Raw genomic sequence first — 19,919 nt, 5'->3', positions numbered from 1 at the left:
CGCTTCCCTGCAGGCTGCACATCAGCTACATTTTAAGGTTACTGAATTAGTAAGTAGGTTAGGTTTTGATTTTAGGCAAAAGTTATTGCTCTTAGGCTCTTTTTGAATTCTGCAGGTAAACAGTCTCAAGCCTCTGTCTGGCTTACAAAGATGGAATTAGAAAAGAAAAACATTCAGTGAAATGAACATATAAGTTCTTTAACTTTGTTTTGTAAGCCTGTGGATCACTTTCTGGTACGGCATTCAGTGGTTTGTAATCCAGTCCACAACTGCGCCTTTTAAGCCTGTGACATACCTTCTTCCTCTTCCTCCAGTGGATAGCAGAGTGTAGAGAAGGCAGTGTTAAATACCAGTCATCAGAGCATAGCTTTGTCTTCCTGTATGTTGTGGTTATTTTTCAAAGTTCTGACTTGTGCTATTTTGTCAAAAATGTTAGCTGAATCAAGTTATTGCTTATCTAATTGTTCCTGAGAGTTTAATATTTAAAGTCTAATCCAATTCAGAGCTAGTTTCTCATTAAGAGCTTCAGTTACTCCTTTGATCCAAAATAATACAGTTTTTTTTTAAAAATCAAATCTTAAACCTAACTTTCCAAGTCCTTTAACAAAAACACTAAATGATTCTTGTCACGTGATAAAAATTATTTTCTGACTTCCAGCTGATGCTTCTCCAGAGTCTTAAGGTGTAAAGTCAGCTGTTTGGAGCTGTAACGTGGTAGTGTACTTCTTCCCAAAGCTAAAGGCCTACCTCTAGATACATAAAGAGAACTTTATGTAGTTAATCTTCACCCTTCCCTAAGTAATTTATTAGGGATTCTGTTTAACTGTTGGTTTTTTTACTTTTTAATTTTTTTTGAGCACATTTTAAATACATATAGGATAGCTGATGAACCCATTCCATTATGTGAAATTTGAGTTCTGTGAAGCATATTGTTAGGTTGTCTGTGGAAAACTAGTAAGAATTTGTTGGGGTTTAAACTTGTTTCTAGGGATGTGAACACACCAACATAGACAGCCATGAAATTTTGATTCAGTTCATTGTTAAACATAACCAAATGCCGTCAGTTAGTGGTTTTTTTTAGTTTGCCACAAAATAAAGACTGCTGCTTTGATAACTGTGTAACCTACTAATGAATGAGAAGATATCACTATTAACTGGAAGGTTCTGTTACATCCCAAAGTCTGTCAGCTAGCTTTTATATAGGCTAGTGTCTACGTTAAACAAAAGTATCTGTAAAGAAGATTTTGTTTGTAGTTTTAGATGGCAAACACTGGCAAGACTAAAACTGATGTACTGATAAGTAAGTAGAGAAATTAATATGTCTGTGATAGTGTTTGAAATGATTGAGTGTGTATTCCTTTTGTTTTGAGATTTAAAAAGAAAACCTAGCCAGGATGGTTTTGCATAGCTCGCAAGTATTGTGATCAATTATTTGTTTAAATGCATGGTAGTACAAATTCGTAGATGATGCAGGATGTTGGTACTTGGTCCCATATGGAGCTTAGCAGAAGAGCACTCTAATGTATTGAATACTTTCGTACTGGGGTGCTGACTGTTGTAGGACCAGTTGCAGGGCTGCAGGGTGAAAAACCATCCTGTTGCTTTCAGCTTTTCTTGGAGTTACTCAGGTAAATGTCAGATAATGTTCTTAGTTAAAAAAATAATTTACTGTTTAAGTAGAAGATAAGCAACAAACTCCCTTCGTATGGGTATTTAGGAATAAAGAAGCTTGTGCATATATAGCAAGTACCACTTTAGTTTACCACCAAGAAAGTATGTCTGTTAGTTTGTGTCACGGAAAGCTCGGTGTCATGGCTGCAATACTGACCAGCCTGCTCTAGCTGATCCTGCTGTGAGCAATGGGTTGGACTAGATAGCCTCCAGGGGTTCCTTCCAGCATTATCTCTTCTGTGATTCTGTAACCTGATTTAATGAAGAACTCCCTTTGCATGTCTAGTTTTTCCTTGGGGTTGTCCTTGAAGTCAGGCACTCACTCTAGAAGTTCTTTTGAGGCAGAGTAGTCTCCTGTGCACACAGGTTGTATTGGCACTTGCCTTGAGTATTGCATTCTAAAACCATCCTTAGATAATATAAGGAAATACTCCCTTATGAGTGAGGGTATGGTTTCAATTAAAGCCTAAATCTCTTAATTTATGACTTTATATGCTGAAATTATGCATGAAAGATGAATTTGTGCAAATATGTGTTGTGCTTGGTGCACGTGGTCGTGCAAATCTTCTTAATTGCTGGCTGGTTAGGATTAAACATAGCAGTATTGAACCCAGTACTATCCCAAAATGGTTTCAGTGCTATCCCAAAATGGTTTTAGACAGAGGTTCTCTAAACCACCTTTGGAAGTGTGACTGATCCATGGACCTGATACTGAATTTTGGTAAAGAAGAAACAGCATAGCAATGGATTAGGAGTTAACTTGCATAGCTCTGACATGACTTTTTCTTTTGTACCTTGAACAGTGAAGCTATGGAACTATTTCAGAGAGCAAATTTAGTCATCAGTGTTCACTTACAGTCTAAGGCTGGGTTACTAAACAGATGTGATTAGGTTTAGCAATGACAGCAGATAATTTTTGTGAATGTTTTCTGGTTTCTAATCTTAAGGTAGCCACCAAATAGAGTTCTCTTGTTGGAAGAGTTCTGGTATTGTGAAGTGGAAAGGGCCAATGAATGGTGGAAACTGGTATGAGAAATATTTAACCTCTGTGTCTTTTGTTTTTTTCTCTGAGTGACTGATGGTAGATGATGTCTGCTGTTGAGTATTTTCTGATGGTTTATTTTCTGTTTCTTTGTTAGACTATTAATTTTAAAAAGGTAAAAAATCCTTAGGAGCTGGGGATTGTTTTTCTTGATAAAGGATAAATAATATTGCAGGGTTGCCAGTTCTGATGAATCATACAAACACAGGATTCAATACAGTAATAAAAATATGAAGAACTGTACCTTTGGAGGATCTCTAGGTTCACCACACACACTTTCCTGTGAGGAAAAGGGAGCAGTGAGTTATTTTCATGGCATGGAAGAGGGAGAAAAAACTTCATCATGGAGGATCTACCCCTTTTATGGAAAGGAGGTGGCAACTCCTTCCTGTTGAGTTTGTCTGTGCAACACCTTTTGTTAAAGAGAGAATAAAACCTGAACCATTCTTAAGCATGAGGGGATGAAGCATGCCTGCAGTCACTCCTGCAGACATGTGAAGAAAGATTTCTAATTTAAGGCCTAGAGAAAGAGCAACTCTAGAAATGTCAGTGAGGTGGCAGATACGAAGCTGGCAATATTTCTGTTTTTTGTGGTTTGGGTGATAAACTGGACTTTGATATGCCAGACAACCTGTCTTAATATGTATGATAGGTCTTCGTTTTTAACAAGAATGAACAGTGTTTGGAAATCAGCTTGGGAGGAACAACAACAAGAAAGGCATAAATAATTAAAGCTCAAAAAAACCTATGCCAGTTTTAAATACCAGATTTGGGTGTTCTAACTTTTTTCCTAGGCTTTAAGTACTTACTAGTAAAGATCTGTTGGGATTTTTTGGTTGTTTGGTGGGGGTTTTTTGTTAGCCTAGTGGAATTGCATTTTATAGAAGGCTAGGAATCTGTTAGGTTTCCCATGGTCAGTTGATATTCTGGGGAACAAAAACGTTTTAAAACTGGAAACTAGTATTTCTGAAGAAGAGTTGGTTTGATCATTCTAACAAAGCCATAGGTCTATCAGTAATAATATATGAATTGTTTTGGCACAAGACATCTCTTAAATGCAGAAGAAAGTGCAATGTGTATCTCTTCTTCATAAGAGAGACCTGGCATGCTTAGTGATCATCTTAGCTTGTTACGTGCTTTATAAAGCAGTTTTTGGAAAGGTTGTGTCCAAAGCCAGAAAATACTAGGGTCTACTCAAGTTCGGATCTCTAGTTTGCATTCTGATGTTGGCACCTTTTTGGTTTGGTCTGTTTCAGTGGAAAACCTTTTGGATACAGAGCACAAACATGAGATGGAGTTGGTTTTTTTTGCAGGTGGGGGTTTACCCTTATAGAAGGGTTGCTGAATATGCAACATGCCAGCACCTTGTTGGCCTGATGCTACCTTCCATTTGAAACATCATCTGATGAGATAGTGACTTAAGTTCAAATGAGCCTTCAGGTTCCATGGCTGTGTTTTGAGCTTTTTGCTTTATTTTTGCTTGGCATCTTTCTTCTCTGAAGTTAGTATTTCTGGAATAATCTTGTCCTTAATCCCTCAGTGCTCAGTAGCAACTCCTTTCTTGTCTTCCTTTGTCTGAAAACTTTTGTTGGTTGAAATTCAGCTTTTGTGGCTTGCATCTCCTCTTTCTGTTGCCTTGGGTTTAGGACTGCATTATGCAAATGAAAATGCCTTCGGTTGCTCTGAGCCAGGCGGTACAGTTAAAGGTGCAGGTAAAAATCCAAGTTGATTTAACAGGTCTCTTCTCACAGAACCACCCCTCTCTGCTTCTGATCATATGCTGCTACCACTTCTGTGCAGTCACACAATCATCACCACAAGAAGACTGCTTCAGCTCAATAATCAGAGAAAAAACTAACTTTCACAAAAAAGCATTGTTCTGTTGAGTTAAAAAAAAAAAATGGTCAGATGAGCATAGACATAGAAGCAAGCAAGACTGCCCTGTAGTAGTAGAGAAGTGTATGTACATCTGCACCTTGCAGTGCTGGCAGGCTCCTGTTGGTGACACTGATGAATCTCCACGGATGGAAATACTGAAAAACAAGCAAGGCAGTCAAATAATTTGATGATTGATCATCCTGCCTTGGTGCAAGGTCAGTGACTAGAGGGATTCCTTACAGCTCTGGTTCTGTGATCCTCAGTTCCCACCCAGTTAACCTCCCGACTGCAGAAGTTGTAAGGTGTTCAGATCAACTTGTACTGCATGGCCACTGCTGGTGGTGTTAATAAGAATTGTACTAGTGACCAATTATGCACACCTTTTGAAACGTTCATTATCTCTGGCATGTTACCAGCTTTCTTTCAGGAACTCTGTATGTTTGGACGTAGTGTTCCTAGGTCTGTCACGCACATTAATGAGGTGTTTTGTCCAAGCTTCTTGGACATCCTCACGAGGGCAAGGCACAGTTGTTTCCTGATGTCTTGTTCTGTTCTTAGCTGCACTTCTCAATGGAGTTTTCTGTGTTGTGTACTCCACAGAGTAGGGATCTGTGCCCAAATGTAGTGGTTTGCACACTTAGGTGAAGGAGCTTCATCTGCGATGCTGGTATTTTTAAAGACTTCCTTTGCTCTAGAGTGGTGAAAGAGGAGGAGAGCATAACAGGCCTCCTGTGGTTGTCTTCGCTTTTTTCTTCAAAGCGAGTCAGGGCCAGTTTACATAATGATATGTGTCTTCATGAGAAATAACCCTCACCACAAGGATTGTGTACAACTGCAGCAAGGTATTCTTCTGCCCCAGCTGTGACGTACACGTGAGGCAAGGCAAATATTTGCAGTCAGCAGAATTGTGTTAGAGCTGTTTCTGTTTAAAAGCTGGGCATCCCCCTCACTCTGAAGTGCCTTTTCTATTAGCAAAAAGGAAGTTGTCATTAGAAGTATGACTTATATTAACACCTTTTAAATTGTGTATTTTTCTTAGAATTTTAAGTTTCATGTTGCAAAACATCATGTAAAGGGTAGCTTTACGATATCTCATAGTATCTGTTCCTAAGGAGCTGTAAGAATCAAATCTGAAAAAAAAAATATCTCAAAAATGTATTCTTGACATCCTCTCCCATGTGCAGATGCTGAATGTTGGGCTGTGATAGCAAACGGAGTGGGAATGTAGCATAGCCATTTTGTATGTAGTGGAGAATTTCAAAATGTGGGTGAATGGGAGGTCAAAACCTAGCTTCATTTTTGTTTTAAGGTTGCTTAGCATCCTCAGACCTTTGTTGAAACTTTGGTTTGTCTAAATGAACAGTAGTTTTTCAGATGGTGGTTATAAGCTGATTCACTGATGCTTTAATGTGGAAAAAATACTTCCACGCAGGAATTTCTGAAAGACTGAGAATAAAGTGTGCATGTTGGTGGTTTATAAAGGTAAATGGAATGAACAGTTCAATGGTGAACTCACGAATAAGACATCAGTCTTGAGCAAAGTGGTAAGACAGTTGAAGCAAGACTGGATGAAGATCTTGCTTTATATAATGCCTGTTAACATATTTCTTGTAAAACAAAAAGCTTGTCATCTGCAAAGTGGTCTTTGATGAAGGTAACTGACATAGTCTTGTAAAATATTTGAGCCTGTGTCACACTTTAAAATAATACTAAATGGAATCAGTGTAATTCACTGTGTTAAGTTCAAAGGCTTTGAGTGTTGTTAGTGTAAATGTACCTTTGTCTGGCTTCAGGAGTTGCATGTTGATCCCACATATTCTAGTATAAATGGCTACAAGGAAAGGATGAGTGTTACTGAACTGCGTGAAAGTACACCTGTTTGTAAGAAGGTGAATCAGACTGCACTGGCTCAATGCAGAGTAACAAGATTTATTTTCAAATTAAACTGATCACTAGAGAAAGGTGAGGAAAAACTTGATTGTATTCCTTATTTACTCTTACATGAAAACTGTTGTGTGCCTTCTCTTAATGCAGAAGTATTACAGTGTCTCAACTTTGGATCTAGTTAAGCAAAGAAAAGTTAGATTGGATACAAGTTGTGATGTACATAGAACAAACAGAATTAATATAAGTGAAGATGTCTAAGCATTAGAATTACTATGTAAGCTGAGGCTCCTTGTTTTGTTTCTAAAGGAAAAACTTGCTTTGCAGTTTAATTCCCTTCTGCTTGCAGCGCTGTCATACTGTAGAAGGATGTTTTTCTTTGTAATCCACATGTCAGGGAAGTGTTTGTGTTACTGTCTCCTTTACAGACATTGAAGTAGTTGGAACATTTTCAACAGTATGGTTCAAAGCTGAGTCCTACCATCACATTGCTTGACTTGGCTTTTAAAAAAAAAATTGACAGGTACCATTTGCTTTGTATGAAAATTTTCAGAACTAGTTACCTTTGCTTTGTAGTTTTGTTTTTTTAGCTTGATAGTAGAGTTAGCCCCAGGCCCTTGGATCCAACTTTTGGACATTTTGAATTAACTTGTTTCTTCCAGAAGTGAGAATGTTTAGGATACATTTCTTTGACTAACAGTCATAAAAATCCTTCATATTTTTGAGTCCTCATGTGTAAGGATCCATAAATATTTGATTTGTCACTTCAGATATTTTACAGAAATTACTCTTGTGTACTTTTAAAATTATACTTCTTGCTTGGGAAAATTATGTGGCCAGTGATTGCTTCCTGTTATGCTGTCTGAAAAGTAATGCTTAAAATGCATTAAAAGGAGCAGTTTTTAAAAAAATTGTATGTTGTCCTATCTTGTTTGATCTATTCTCATACTTTAATTTGGTTCACAGTTTGGGATTGATGCTCACTGGGACTTCTCACATGTTAAATGTAGGTCAGCCTCTATGCATGTATTAACTTTTTACTCAATACTCTGTAAGCCTATGGTAATTCATGTGCCTCAGTAGTACCTTCATCTGTATATTCATTTCCATGGTATAGTTTTCAGACCTTCTTGCAATGTACTGGAAGACAAGCATCTTCCAAGGTAGAATAAGAAATCGATCATTCCAGCAAATAGTGCATTCATCTGTTTTGCAAGAGGACTAGTAATAAATATTCAGATAAAAACTTTAATTCAATCATGATTATTTAGTCATATACTTTGATAAAAGATATCTTAAGATTCATGGTACTATAACCCAAAGTGTTAGCCTGAGGTCTTTTTCCACATGCCTGCTGATGGGGCTTGATGAAGTGCTGAGTTTCATCTACTTTACAGATACTTTAAGAACTTTGGAGATTTTTGTGACAACTTGTAAGTGGGGTGGAATGTCAAAGAGTAAATTTATGTTATTTTTAGCTGACTCTGAGGTCTATGGTCAGACTGGATTGATGAGGTCTAAGTCATCCAAGTCTGTCTTACAGCCCACAACTCCTGATGCATCACACCCATCTCGACAATCTTCAAAAGGAAGGAAAATGTGAGCTGTTTATCTTCCTTGCTAAGCTACTGTAGTTACCATTTGTTCAGCAGCTACTTCCTTGAAAGTTTTCTGCTTTAGTAGAATGTTGTGTGGTTTTCCTAGATGAATCCCTATCAGTTCAGAATACATCATGCATACAGCTGACTTTATTTTTGGTTTCCAAGTATAGTTGTTCATGGAGTTCATGGAAGTATCTATCTGGATGGATTTATTGTCCTACCTCATTTAGATATGATTGCCTGGATACCATTACTGACATCTGACAGAGAGGCTTTAATTAGTTAATTGCTCTTAGAAGTACAGGGACGAATGGAAGAAATTGTATTCTATATAAACATTAGAGGGAAATATTTCAGGGAAGCGTTCTAGAAGCTTGGGAAAGTCCAAATATTGCATTTTAAACTACTTAGCATCAAACCTTATATTAATGTTCATGAGGATGTTGCAAGATCTTTCTATTAGCTTGATTTCATTTCCCGTCTCATGGTAATGAGCTTTACTATGGGATTGCAGGCTTAAGAGTAAGTCAACAGGAACATTAGCACCTCTTTGCTCTTTTAGAGTATCTCTTCTGTGTTTTTGATTTCTCCTGAAGCTCTCAGGCTCTACAAAAGTGAGTTATGGCGGTTCTAGCAGAGCCTTGTCAAGTATTTCTGCAGGTTTGGTGGAGGTCAGATGGCTGGCTGATAAGGGATAAGGCTGGAGATAAAGGGTCTAAGTTAAGCAGGGACATTAAAGAATGCGGACTATGAACAAGTTACCTTAGTAATATTTTTTAAACTTCCAAAATGCAAATTATTACCTTCCCTTTTATCCCCTGCATGTACATGCCATTTTCCTACTTTTTTTATCCTTTTAATATTGAAAGATGGAGGGAACGTACTACAAACATCTTTGCTGAACTTATCTATGCTAGGTCCTGGAAACAACAAACCAGCCCAGGGTGTATATTTGTGTCCTTATCCCTGTGTTTCTTCTGACAATAGAAGGATGTGGTCTTTGTCTTTAATGTTTAACAGTAGTTTATTAGTGCATGGTTTCATCTTTATCAGTTATATGGGTTCTCCTCACTTGAAACTTTTTGTAATTTCATGGCTTGTCATTTAACTACTTAATTTTCAATGTTGCTTGGTGCCAGTTCTCTCTTTTAAAGAAAAAAACAGAAAACGTTATACTATGGGTGTCTAGCTCTGTGGAAAACCTAATCTGAAATGCAATCATGTTTTAAAGATTTAGAAAAAGGTATTACTAATATTTCAAAAACTTACTGTATGTAGAATCTGAAATGAAACTTTGATCTCCACTAATTATAAAGCTTACATAAGGAATTCTATTGTAAACATAGAAAGACTATAGAATATAGGCAGCGTGTTTCATTTTCAGTCTTCAACATTAATGTAGCAGTAACATCTGTTACCAGTGCAGAGTGTTAATGGGAAAGAAAATAGCAATTATTTTCTTTGGAAGAGAACAACCTTCAGAATTTAGGGTGCTTTTTGAAAAAACAAAACAAAACAAAAAACCAAACCAAAACAAAAAAAAAAAAAAGTGTTTTAGGACATGACATTGAGGTGCTGAAGCGTGTCCAAAGGGCAACAAAGCTGGTAAAGGTTCTGGAGCACAAGTGATATGGGGAGCATCTGAAGGAACTGGGGATGTTTAGTGTGGAGAAAAGGAGGCTCGGGGGGGCCTTACCCCTCCCTACAGCTGCCTGACAGGGGGCTGTAGCGAGGACAAGTGGAAATGGCCTCAGGTTACACCAGGGGAGGTTTAGATTAGATATTAGGAAAAATTTCTTCCCTGAAAGGGCTGTCCAGCACTGGAACAGGCTGCCCAAGGAGGTGATGGAGTCACATCCCTGGAGGTATTTAAAAGACATGCAGATGTGGCACTTAGGTGGGCTTGGCAGTGCTGGGTTAATGGTTGGACTCAATGATCTTAAAGGTCTTTTCCAACCTAAATGATTCTATGAATATTCTGTAATTTTATGACTGAACATTTCTGGATACAAGGAACAGATTATTTCTTGAAGTCCTTAATAACCAGAGAAGCCTATTGGTGTGATCTGTGCCAGGAAGGTGCATTTCAGAGCAGGTTTGCAGGACTTGACACTGAAAATGGGAGAAAATACTCTTGCATTTCTAAATTGACATCTAGGTTATTGAAAGGTATTTAAAAAAAAAAGTGATGTTTACTGGCATTTTGTAATTAATAATTACAGCCATATTTACCAACACTTAGAGGAGTCTCCTAGTCTTCCTCAGGCATTCCCGTGTCTGTAAAGCTTGTTGAATGGCTAAGCTTGTTAGAAAATAATCAGTGAAAAGGTTAGTTTAGTTTTGATTCTTGTTGGGGGGGCTTGGTGTTCTTAAATCATCTAATCTGAGAACAGGTATCTTTCTGTAATGGTACTCCTTTAGATAATTCTGAAAGCAAGCTTAGCGTGTCTCCAGGTTAGTGGTGGTCAGTAGTAGCGTGTGAGGCCTTTCTCCCAGGAAGGGCACAGGAGCTAACGGCTGGTTGTCTTTGCCCCAGCAAAAAATCCACAACTTAAAGGATGCTGCCGAAACACTTGTCTTGGGGTATATGGTTGAGGATTCAGGGAAAACAGAGCCTTTTATTCCCTATTTGGAAGTTGTTTTATGTTGCTTGATGACATGTTTGTTTTGTATGTGCCGAGTTAAACTACATGAGTCAGTTTTATGTCCCTGCAGCATAAATAGATCCACTTAGTGTAGCACAGGCATGGGTGAGCCTGAGTACGTCCTTACAGATACCCTCACTGAAGGGTTCTAACACTTACACATTTGAAAGAGCAGACTGGGAAAGCGTAAGTGAAAACAGTAGGAATTGAGTGCCTTAAGCCTTACTAAAATTACTATATCATATACTGTATCATTTAAAACAATTGTTAAAAGTAACTTTTAATAAACTGCTTATTCCTGAAGCTAAATCATTTTGGTGGCAGACTTAGAAGTTTTTATTCTTTACTCTGTGTGTAGAGACGAAAGGTGGTACGTATGTTCTTGCTGATTTCTGTTCTTGACTTGTCTGGGGGGTTGTCAGTATGTTTTCTAAATTGCCAATTTAAAGTCAAATCTTTCAGCTTACTTTTCAAATACTGGGGGGGAAAAAAGTTTGTTTTGCTGTGAAATAAAGTCATAGGGATTATAGAAGCCACATAAATGTCTCTAGCAGTGGAGTTAGAAATAGGACATGTTGAAAACTGTTCTGCAATGTTGGCTTATAAAATGTATGCGTGTGAGTTAGAAGGGTTGAGAAAAGTCAAGCCTTTGGTATTAAAATAACATCCATGCAGGTTACTGCAATAAATTAATTCATCTTCTGATCTGCTCGTGGTAATTCCTTTCAAATTATTTTCTACAATAAGGGATTTTTCTTGACAATTAGTGAATGTCAGACAGAGTAGAAGAGTAGATGAGATTGCACTTTCTGTGTAGTAGTTCAATGTCTAGAAAAAATTTAACATCTTTTCAAGGATTAATTTTAGCTGGGGTCACTCAGTGCATTTGTACATTACCAAAGAAGCTTCTGCTTACGATCTGTCCTTTTCTGATCTAGAAGGCAGAGAACAAAAACATGTCTATAAACATGTAATAGTAACGCAAGGTTATTCTGTCCCGTTTGGATTGGAAGTGGAATGCTTTTTCACTTCTGTGATGATTTTGCATAACACTGCATGTATTTTGCTGCTTTTGTAGTTTTTCAGAAACAGCACTAATCCTTACTTTGAACATAGCGCAGGTGATAATTCAAAGAATACAGTACCGGAATTTGTAGCTTTAGAAACATGTAATTTATTGCCTTAAGTATAATTTTTGTTCCTTTTCCAGAAATCGGTAATATAGGTACGGTTAATTTTTAATTTGCACAACTGATGAGTGAGATGTGTTTTTGTGGATGGAACAACTGATAATCTGAGCCTTTTTTACATACCTTGCTCTGTCAGTGTGAAAGGGGCCTACAGAAAAATGAAGAACAAAACAGCAGATCAGCTCCACTCCACTGAGCCACAGGGGCAGTCTGTGCCAAAGTGCCTCAGGACTGTTAGCTGGTCGCTGTAAGAAATGAGAAGAATCTTACAAGCTAAAGGATATCATCTATGTGATACCAAACTGGTGTAAATTAGACAGGAATAAATTCATACAATAAATTAGAAGAGGTTTCTAAACATCAGGAATAAGTGGCCTTTCAGCTAAAACAGATAAGCAGGGACAAAGGAACCTGAATGCCTTTGTCTGGTGATTTCGTAGAAGGAGTAGATTAAAGAAAACAGCAATGATTTTGGAAATCTGTGCCATTCTGAATCTGAAGGAAGTTGAAAGGAGAAAAGATGTCTATGCTTTTAGGGTTGCTTGCATCTCACATATTAATTTTGGGCCACATTTCAACTGTTTTGTTTGTCTTCAGGAAGAAATTATATTTAATCTCTTTAGTATGTGTTTGTGTTGTGGAACTTTTTTCCACTATGAGATTAGCTACATCTCAAGAAGGGTACATGTGTGCTTTGAGTGATACTAGCATACCACTGCCCTTCTGGCTGCTGTCAAACCTGCATTTAGAGCAAAGCAGTTTTCTAGCAGATTCACTATCAGAAAGTTTTTAATCCAGATAAATTGTTAGGGAATATTAGGGGATTATTTTTCTTCAAGAGCGTGGTAAATTATCTGCTGCCTGGAATAGTCTGAATTTTATGTAATAAACATGCTACTTAGAGCTATTGAAGAGACCTTTGATCTCTTAGCATTCTTCTAGCAATGTCCTATAGTTATGTCTGTTGGCCTTTAAGTTTCAAATGTAGGGAATTCTAAGAAGCAATTACTGCCTTACATAAGCGGGAAACATTTGGAGTGTGTGTTAAAGCTACTTTTCTGTGTTACTGTCTGTTGTGGGGCTGCTTGCAGTTCCCTTAGTGGCCTTTTCCAGTCCTGTGTACCTAAATTGCATTTAGCTGCTGTGATTTTGGTTATTTTTTCCTTTGGCTTTGATTTAGGAAGTCAGCTTTTGGGGCATCTTGTTCAGGGATACATTTACCTGAGTAACTACTTCTGTCCCCTTCAGCAGTGGGGTAGATGCTGCCTCTTGGCTCCTTTTTGCTCCTAGAGAAGGCTTCAGTATATTGCGTAACTTTAGGAGAGACCTTTTCAAACCAGAGTAGTTTGTTACTGAAGTGAGAATATTTCTGGTTTAGCTCAATGAATCTAGAAAAGTGGCTGTGTATATTGCATATACAGGAAGAACTGTATCTCGGTGTCCAAGTCATCTTACCTGTTAACAGTTTTCCTCAGACTTGTACGTAATGTGGGAGCCTGTGGTTAAACAGTTTTCATCTTAAGCTTATAAACCGTGTGAATCTTAAAGTGATTATTTTCTGTGCTGATGAGAGGTAGGAATCTGGTTGCTATCTGGGCTCTTTGTATGACTCAAATTTAGACTAAAAGCACTCAGTGACCTCTGCTGTGATTCAGGCGCTACCGATGTAATCTTAAATAAGTTCAAAGGTGCTCCTAGCTATCTTGATACTATAAAAAAACCAAATTGATTGAGACCCAATGTGCACATTTGGCAAGGTGTGTTTTAGGCTTGAAGTGATCCTGTTTAGTTACACTCTCAGCTGCCTTCCTGCACATCAGACTTTTCTGGGCTTGTTTTTATGTGCATATATGATCGTTTCTCAGTGTTCAGAACTCAGATTGCTCTTAGCCCCCATGCTTGTGCTTGATGACAGAATTATTTTGCAACAGTGACCCAGAAGAAATCACTGCCAAAAATGATAACCATCACGATGGTGGTAATCATGCCCCTAGGTGTTATGGGAGATGCATGAGGTTCCCTTTCCCATTGACGTCAAACTGCAGACTCATTTCCTTTAATTGAAATTTGGGATCTTCCTGGTATCCTGAAAGACTTAATCCTGGATATCAGTGCTGTGACAGTACATTTCTAGAAAAAAGTGTGGTATCTTTTTACCATAACAGCAGGTAAAACCTGTATAGGAACACACAGTGTAAAGAGGTTCTTATCAATACAGTGTTCATCTTACTCTTTTGTTCAGTCTTCATCTTTCTATTAAGAACTTCATCTTCTTTACAGAGCAGGAATCAGACTTTTATTATTGTTGTTGTTATTATTATTATTATATGTGACTTAAAATTTCTCTTATGTCTGAATTTTCCTCTGAAAATAATTCTATTTCCAGGTTGCTGTATTTACTTCAGCAAGAAACCTCTAGCACAGAACTGAGAACAGAATGTGCAGTGGTCCTCGGAAGCCTTGCAATGGGTACAGAGAATAATGTCAAATCCCTACTAGACTGCCATATTATCCCAGCCTTACTGCAAGGTACTTTTTCCTTAATGGAACTATGTTAGTAAATGTTCCTAAAGTACTCAAATAAGCAAAGATAATGAAACTGAACAGTAGATTTTGTCTATATTTATAGGATTACTGTCACCAGATTTGAAATTTATTGAAGCTTGCCTGCGATGTCTCCGTACCATATTCATCAGTCCTGTAACTCCAGAGGATCTACTGTACGCAGTAAGTTGTAAGCAGATTATTATGTCCTTTTAAAACCTATAGAGTTGGGGGGCGTGAAAGGTCTTGTCTGCAGTAGTAATGAGGACTTGTTTGACCAACACTGTTAGCATTTCTCACCTATGTTTAAGGCATCTGGTTCATCTAACACTTACAGCAATATTTAGTATGAGGTGGTCAACCAGGTAGCACACTGGTAAAAGAAAAAACTGGAATTTTCAGGCTTGTGTGCAATCTTAGGTAGTAAAAACTGTTTCTAAGTGGTATTTACAGATAGCATTATCACAACTATATTGGAAAAAGTTAGTTTCTGAAACTTAAAATTTTATGTCTCACTGTCCTCCCACTGCAGATGTGAGGGTGCTTGCTTAGTTTTTGCACTACATGTGGAAGAGATTCACTTCCAAAACTTCTCTGCTTTTAGTTGATATACGTGTGATTTACATTTAACTGATAGAAGGACAGAAAACGTCCTTCACCATTGCTGTAATCTTGAGTTCAGCTTGGAGCATGTGAGCAATAAGGCAGCTAGTGCTGACCTTGTTCAGGTGACTGGGCAAAGCCACTGCTGTGGAGTCCTGTCTGAAGGTAGCACTGTCTCTTGGCAGCTTAGACACAAAAGGCCTTGCCCAAACTCAGTCACTGTCTCTTACTTGGAAGGAGGGGGAAGAAGGGTCTGCAGTCTTCCCTCCTTTGTCCCAGTGTAAGGGATGAGGCAAGCTGTGGCATGAAAACTGTACCGTGCCAGCATTCTCTTTCTGCTTGGTAAAGGATAGCGTTGCACCAGTCTGCTGGCTGGAGCTCACCCAGCAGGTCCAGCTTCTGAGGGCAATTGTCACTTGCTGAGGAAGACTTAATGCTTACAGCGAAGGACACAGCTGGCCTCTCATTTCATATTTCTCTCTGTGGTTTGGGTGTCTCTGTTACCATTAGAGACAATTTCTGTGTTAAGTCCTCAACAGGTTTTCTTCATGATTTTTGTCTAGTTGTTATGTGGTGCTGTAGTGATGTCTGTTTTGTTCCCTGTTCCTTGTCTAATGTTTTCTTAAATTGTCATTCCAGAAATAGGTATGTAAACTTACGATGGACTCAGTTTTACCATACACCTTTTCTGAATTTCACCTGCTAGTTTAGTCCATCTTACGAAGTCTTTCTGCAGCTCTTTACAGCTTACCCTTGTATTTAATATGCATATATAGCCAGCCAGCTTTGTCCTCCACTGTTCACTGCCTTTTTTCCAGTTGTTTCTTTGATTGTTCAGCAAGGAGACTCAATGCAGATTGTATGTGTGACCACTGAAGGCACCTCTCCTGAGCGATCTGAGTTTCCTCTTTGTGTCTCTGTTCCTTCCTCTGACTCCACTTCATGCTCCTGGATTCCCTCAAGTCAGCCTGTAAGAGCTCATAATTGCAGGGGCATCTGCTTCCTGCTGTCAGCATCCAAAGTCAGGGCTGAAGGTGATTGTCTCCATTAACAGTCTACACCTCTTCCTAGGGATCGGTCTCAATAGAGGCTATTAATTGCTCCCTATTTGGAGGAGAGATTTGATATCTTGAAGGGAGAGGGAGTGGGAGAATATGTAGAGAAATGTGAAAACCAGTATTAGCATGTAAATTACCACTAACATTGTGGGAATGATATGCCTATGATAATGGATTTTCTCTTTCATCCTTTGCATTCTGTGCTGTGCAACCGTGATGCCAGGACTCTGCTACCCTATTCCTTATTCAGGCAAATGTGATGTCCCTTAATGAACCATAACTACAGGAAATGATCATCTAGGGAGGGTACCCTTGTTCTTAAATTTCAACTGTAATACCCATTTTCCAATCTCCCATTCCTGTTGGACACCTGAAAGTTAAGTGTTTTGTGACTGTCCTTAAGGTCCTATTTCTGCAAATCAGCTTCTTGTTTTCTTCTTTTGTGGCCATACCCAAACCCATGCTTTGAAAAGTAATGAATGCAAACCTTTTGAAAAGAAGAGATATTTTTCCTATCTCTTGGAAGGTATAGCCACAACCCCCACTGCTGCAAGCTGTGTTTCACAAGGCAACAGTTGTTGAGAAGTTGTCTTTGTGATTAAAGAAGTAATTATGGGCCCAATCAACACTTTATGGTAGACACTCTGCTTTTGTGAGATTGAGAATAACAGGAAGAACTTAAAAGTTCTCATTTAGCCACCCTGCTCCCTCTTTGTTTCTGATCACAACAGCTCCAGGGAGACTGTCGCCATTTCCATATAGCTTCAGATCTTGAATGAATGAAAGGGCTTATTCAGCAGCCTCTTGAGTTCTGCCTTTTATCAGGTCCTATTTTAAAAGGTAAGAGATTAAGTTTGTTAATGGCTTTTCATTTTTGTTCAGCAGTTCTGGAGAAGACTTCTGAAAAGTTGATTCCTGAGTTGTATCTAAGAGAGAAAATTTTTCCAGGATTTCTTTGTGGTTTGACTCTGGAGGATGCTGTCTCTGAAACGTGGGCCAAGACTATTTCCAAGACAAGAAATTATGACTTAGCTCAATGTCTCCAAGGCTGTTACAGTCACTTAGAGGTTTCAGAGGACCTATTGGTTAAGATCCAGGATACAGAAGCACTTTAAAGAGATCTGCTTAAAATATTTCTTTTTATTTGTAATAGGCTTGGGAGAGAATAAACATAAAATCTCATTTAAAAAAAAAACAACCACCAAAACCAAGCCATCCACAGTAACCTGAATATTTCTTCCAGCAGAAATGCTAGGTGTCAGAACCAACATGTGTCCCCTTGAACCTTTCCTTATAGACAGGAGCTGGATTGATAAACTGCTGGCAGATTTGAGCAATTATGTTCCATTCCAAAGACAAAATAGTTCTTACTTTGTCTATATTAGGACTCATTCTGAGAAAATGTGAAGACCCATCCATATGTATGTAGAGATGAATGAACACTGAGCTCTGAAAAAGGCCAGGCTTTCGGTGTCTGATACTGAGATCTTACGGCAGGTTTGCTGCAGAGCAGTAATCTGTGCCTGCTGTGCCAGGTAAACACATCTTGTGGAGACTGCCTTCACTGGAATGGTGCAGGATTTGATACCAAGACAGATTTAGTGACCATCCTGCAAACGGAAATGAGGAATGACGTGGGGTCCCAGGGTGAGGGATCTGTTGAGATGCAGATACATGTACAGACTTGTTTTTAAATTGTAAGATTACACTGGGAAGTGTTTTGTGTGTCTGAACTAGCCAGCTCAATGTGGCTAGGAGTGTTTTGGCTTGCTGAATAGATTCAAACACCAAGTCGAATCCAGTTTGACGGATAGCCTGTTGCTTCATCTCCTGCTATTGTATTTAAAACAAAAAGAATGGATTCAGTGGCAGAAGACCCATGAAGGCATTCTGCACATTTCCTTACAAATGTCCTCTGTTGTGATCCCATTTTCCTTCTTCAATGTGACCCAGATACAATTTTATTGAGAAATTGCTATCTGTGGCTACTATGCTGGCCTTGAAGGAAGAGGGCAGGTGGCAGGTATGTTCCCTGCTGTGAGTGAGTCTGTCCTTAAGGGAAGCTTGGAGGATGAAGGCACTGCAGCAGGTTGACTTTCTTCCTGCTGTTGAGACAATGAGGAATGAAGTTTCAGAAATGTCACGTTTTCCAGCTTATGTGAGCTACTGATGTTAGGTGAAAGGCATTCCTCCTTACTGTTCTGGTTTGAGATGAAAACCTAATGTCACCTGGCGATCAGCCAGGCTTGATGAAGGGGAGGAGGAACAATCGAGGGGACAGGGCTAGCGTGACAGAACAGAATATGTTACACCGATTAATAATGAGGTGTTTAACAAGCAGTGAAACTACACTGCAGAGTGTACATGTGTTCCACCATGGCTCAGTGATATGCACTTACTAAAGGAAGAATCTAGGTCATCTTCTAATGCCTTACTCCTTTCATTCCTCCTAACTGTGATGACTGAGCCCATATAGCAAGGCTAAATGTTCTCTGATCTGAACTGTTTCCTAAAAATCAAAATTGTAAAATGATGAATTCTAACTTGGAGAGCTTGAATTTATTTGAATGAATGTAAGAATTTCAGTTCTCTGACTTGGAAAAAAGAATAATAATCCTCCGTTACAAAAATGTTTTAAGTATAGGTCTTGTAAATTTTGGGTTGATGTTAAAAAGGGATATGAAGAATGTAGGTAGGTGTTGGGATCCAAGCAGGTAAATGCAATTCTTTTAACTCTCTCGCAATATTATTTGGATGGGCAATAATTTTGTTACAATATGTGCAATGTCTAGATATTTGTCACAAGTTGCCTGGATCTAGTCTTCGTTAGCAGACAACATTTTAATGGATTTGTGATTCTCATGGGTTTAACTGCGAATTATAAGTGTAGACTCAATGTTGCTTACTAGGGTTGCTTTGTTACTTAGATACTAATATGAAAAAAGTGGAATTATGCAGCCTCATATTGACACATAATTACTATTCATATTTAGTTGGAAGTCAGTAATACCCACACATCTTTTTACTCTTTCTAGATTATTTTCTGATAAACATACCAAAATTATTGTAGAAGTTGGATATATTTTAGTAGAATCAAGGGGCAAAATTAACATAATTTTCCCACAAGCATTAAGGAAGCACTCTTGCAACTTTCCAAGTTTTTTTAACCTTTTCATACCCACAACGTACCTGATTTGATGGGACAAAATGAGAAGGCATATAAAATATATCTCCAAAGAATCACTTCTCAAACATCGCCTTTTCTAGTCCAGAATATCTAATAATACAGTTCTTCATGTATTGATAGAATTTCAGGGAACCTGTACTCCATTGATTGCCAGGATTCATTAACCCTTACATATGCAACATCCTTGCTGGGGTCACAGTGATGCCAGAAGTACCCTGTCAGGATGTTTAGTACCAGGACATCCCCATCTCATAAATGCTAAATTAAAATGCTTTTCATCATCCAGGAATTTACCATTGGTCCATGAGGCCATGCTGGCCAGTAAGATAATATCTTATGGAAATCATTGTGTGCCATTATGTTCCCGCTTCTGTAACTCTACAGTAGAGCTTCCAAACCGAAGCTCAGTTTCTGTCCACTTTATCTTTACCAAAACTCTCCAGTTTATCAAACTGCAGCCAAAAATACGCATGTCATCAGTGCTGTTGGAAGTTTTAGGTGAAATGTAACTGTTGCACGGCAATATCACTGGCTAGGATGTGAAATAAAAGTTTTAGTTCCTTACCTGATGTTAGGTACAGGTAGAGAGTTGTTATACGTTCATCTGTTGAATAAA

At 38.4% G+C, this 19,919-nt stretch overlaps 1 protein-coding gene across 7 annotated transcripts in view; it reads left to right on the top strand.

Moving 5' to 3' along the window:
• Positions 1 to 19,919, top strand: part of ARMC8 (armadillo repeat containing 8) — an 86,819-nt gene that overhangs the window by 19,884 nt on the left and 47,016 nt on the right. For all 7 annotated transcript variants that reach the window (XR_005107193.1, XM_037406432.1, XM_037406431.1 and 4 more), the window contains 2 exons: positions 14,298 to 14,440; positions 14,541 to 14,638. Coding sequence is in view for 6 of the 7 variants with exons in the window: in XM_037406432.1 (XP_037262329.1) it covers positions 14,298 to 14,440; positions 14,541 to 14,638 (241 nt within the window). In the remaining variant the exon portion in view is untranslated. The remainder of the gene's footprint in view (positions 1 to 14,297; positions 14,441 to 14,540; positions 14,639 to 19,919) is intronic.

The sequence above is a fragment of the Falco rusticolus genome, chromosome 13, assembly GCF_015220075.1.
Source record: "Falco rusticolus isolate bFalRus1 chromosome 13, bFalRus1.pri, whole genome shotgun sequence".
Taxonomy (NCBI): Eukaryota; Metazoa; Chordata; class Aves; order Falconiformes; family Falconidae; genus Falco; species Falco rusticolus.
The sequence above is the reverse complement of the archived record's forward strand: the minus strand, read 5'-3'. Positions and strand labels throughout refer to the sequence as shown.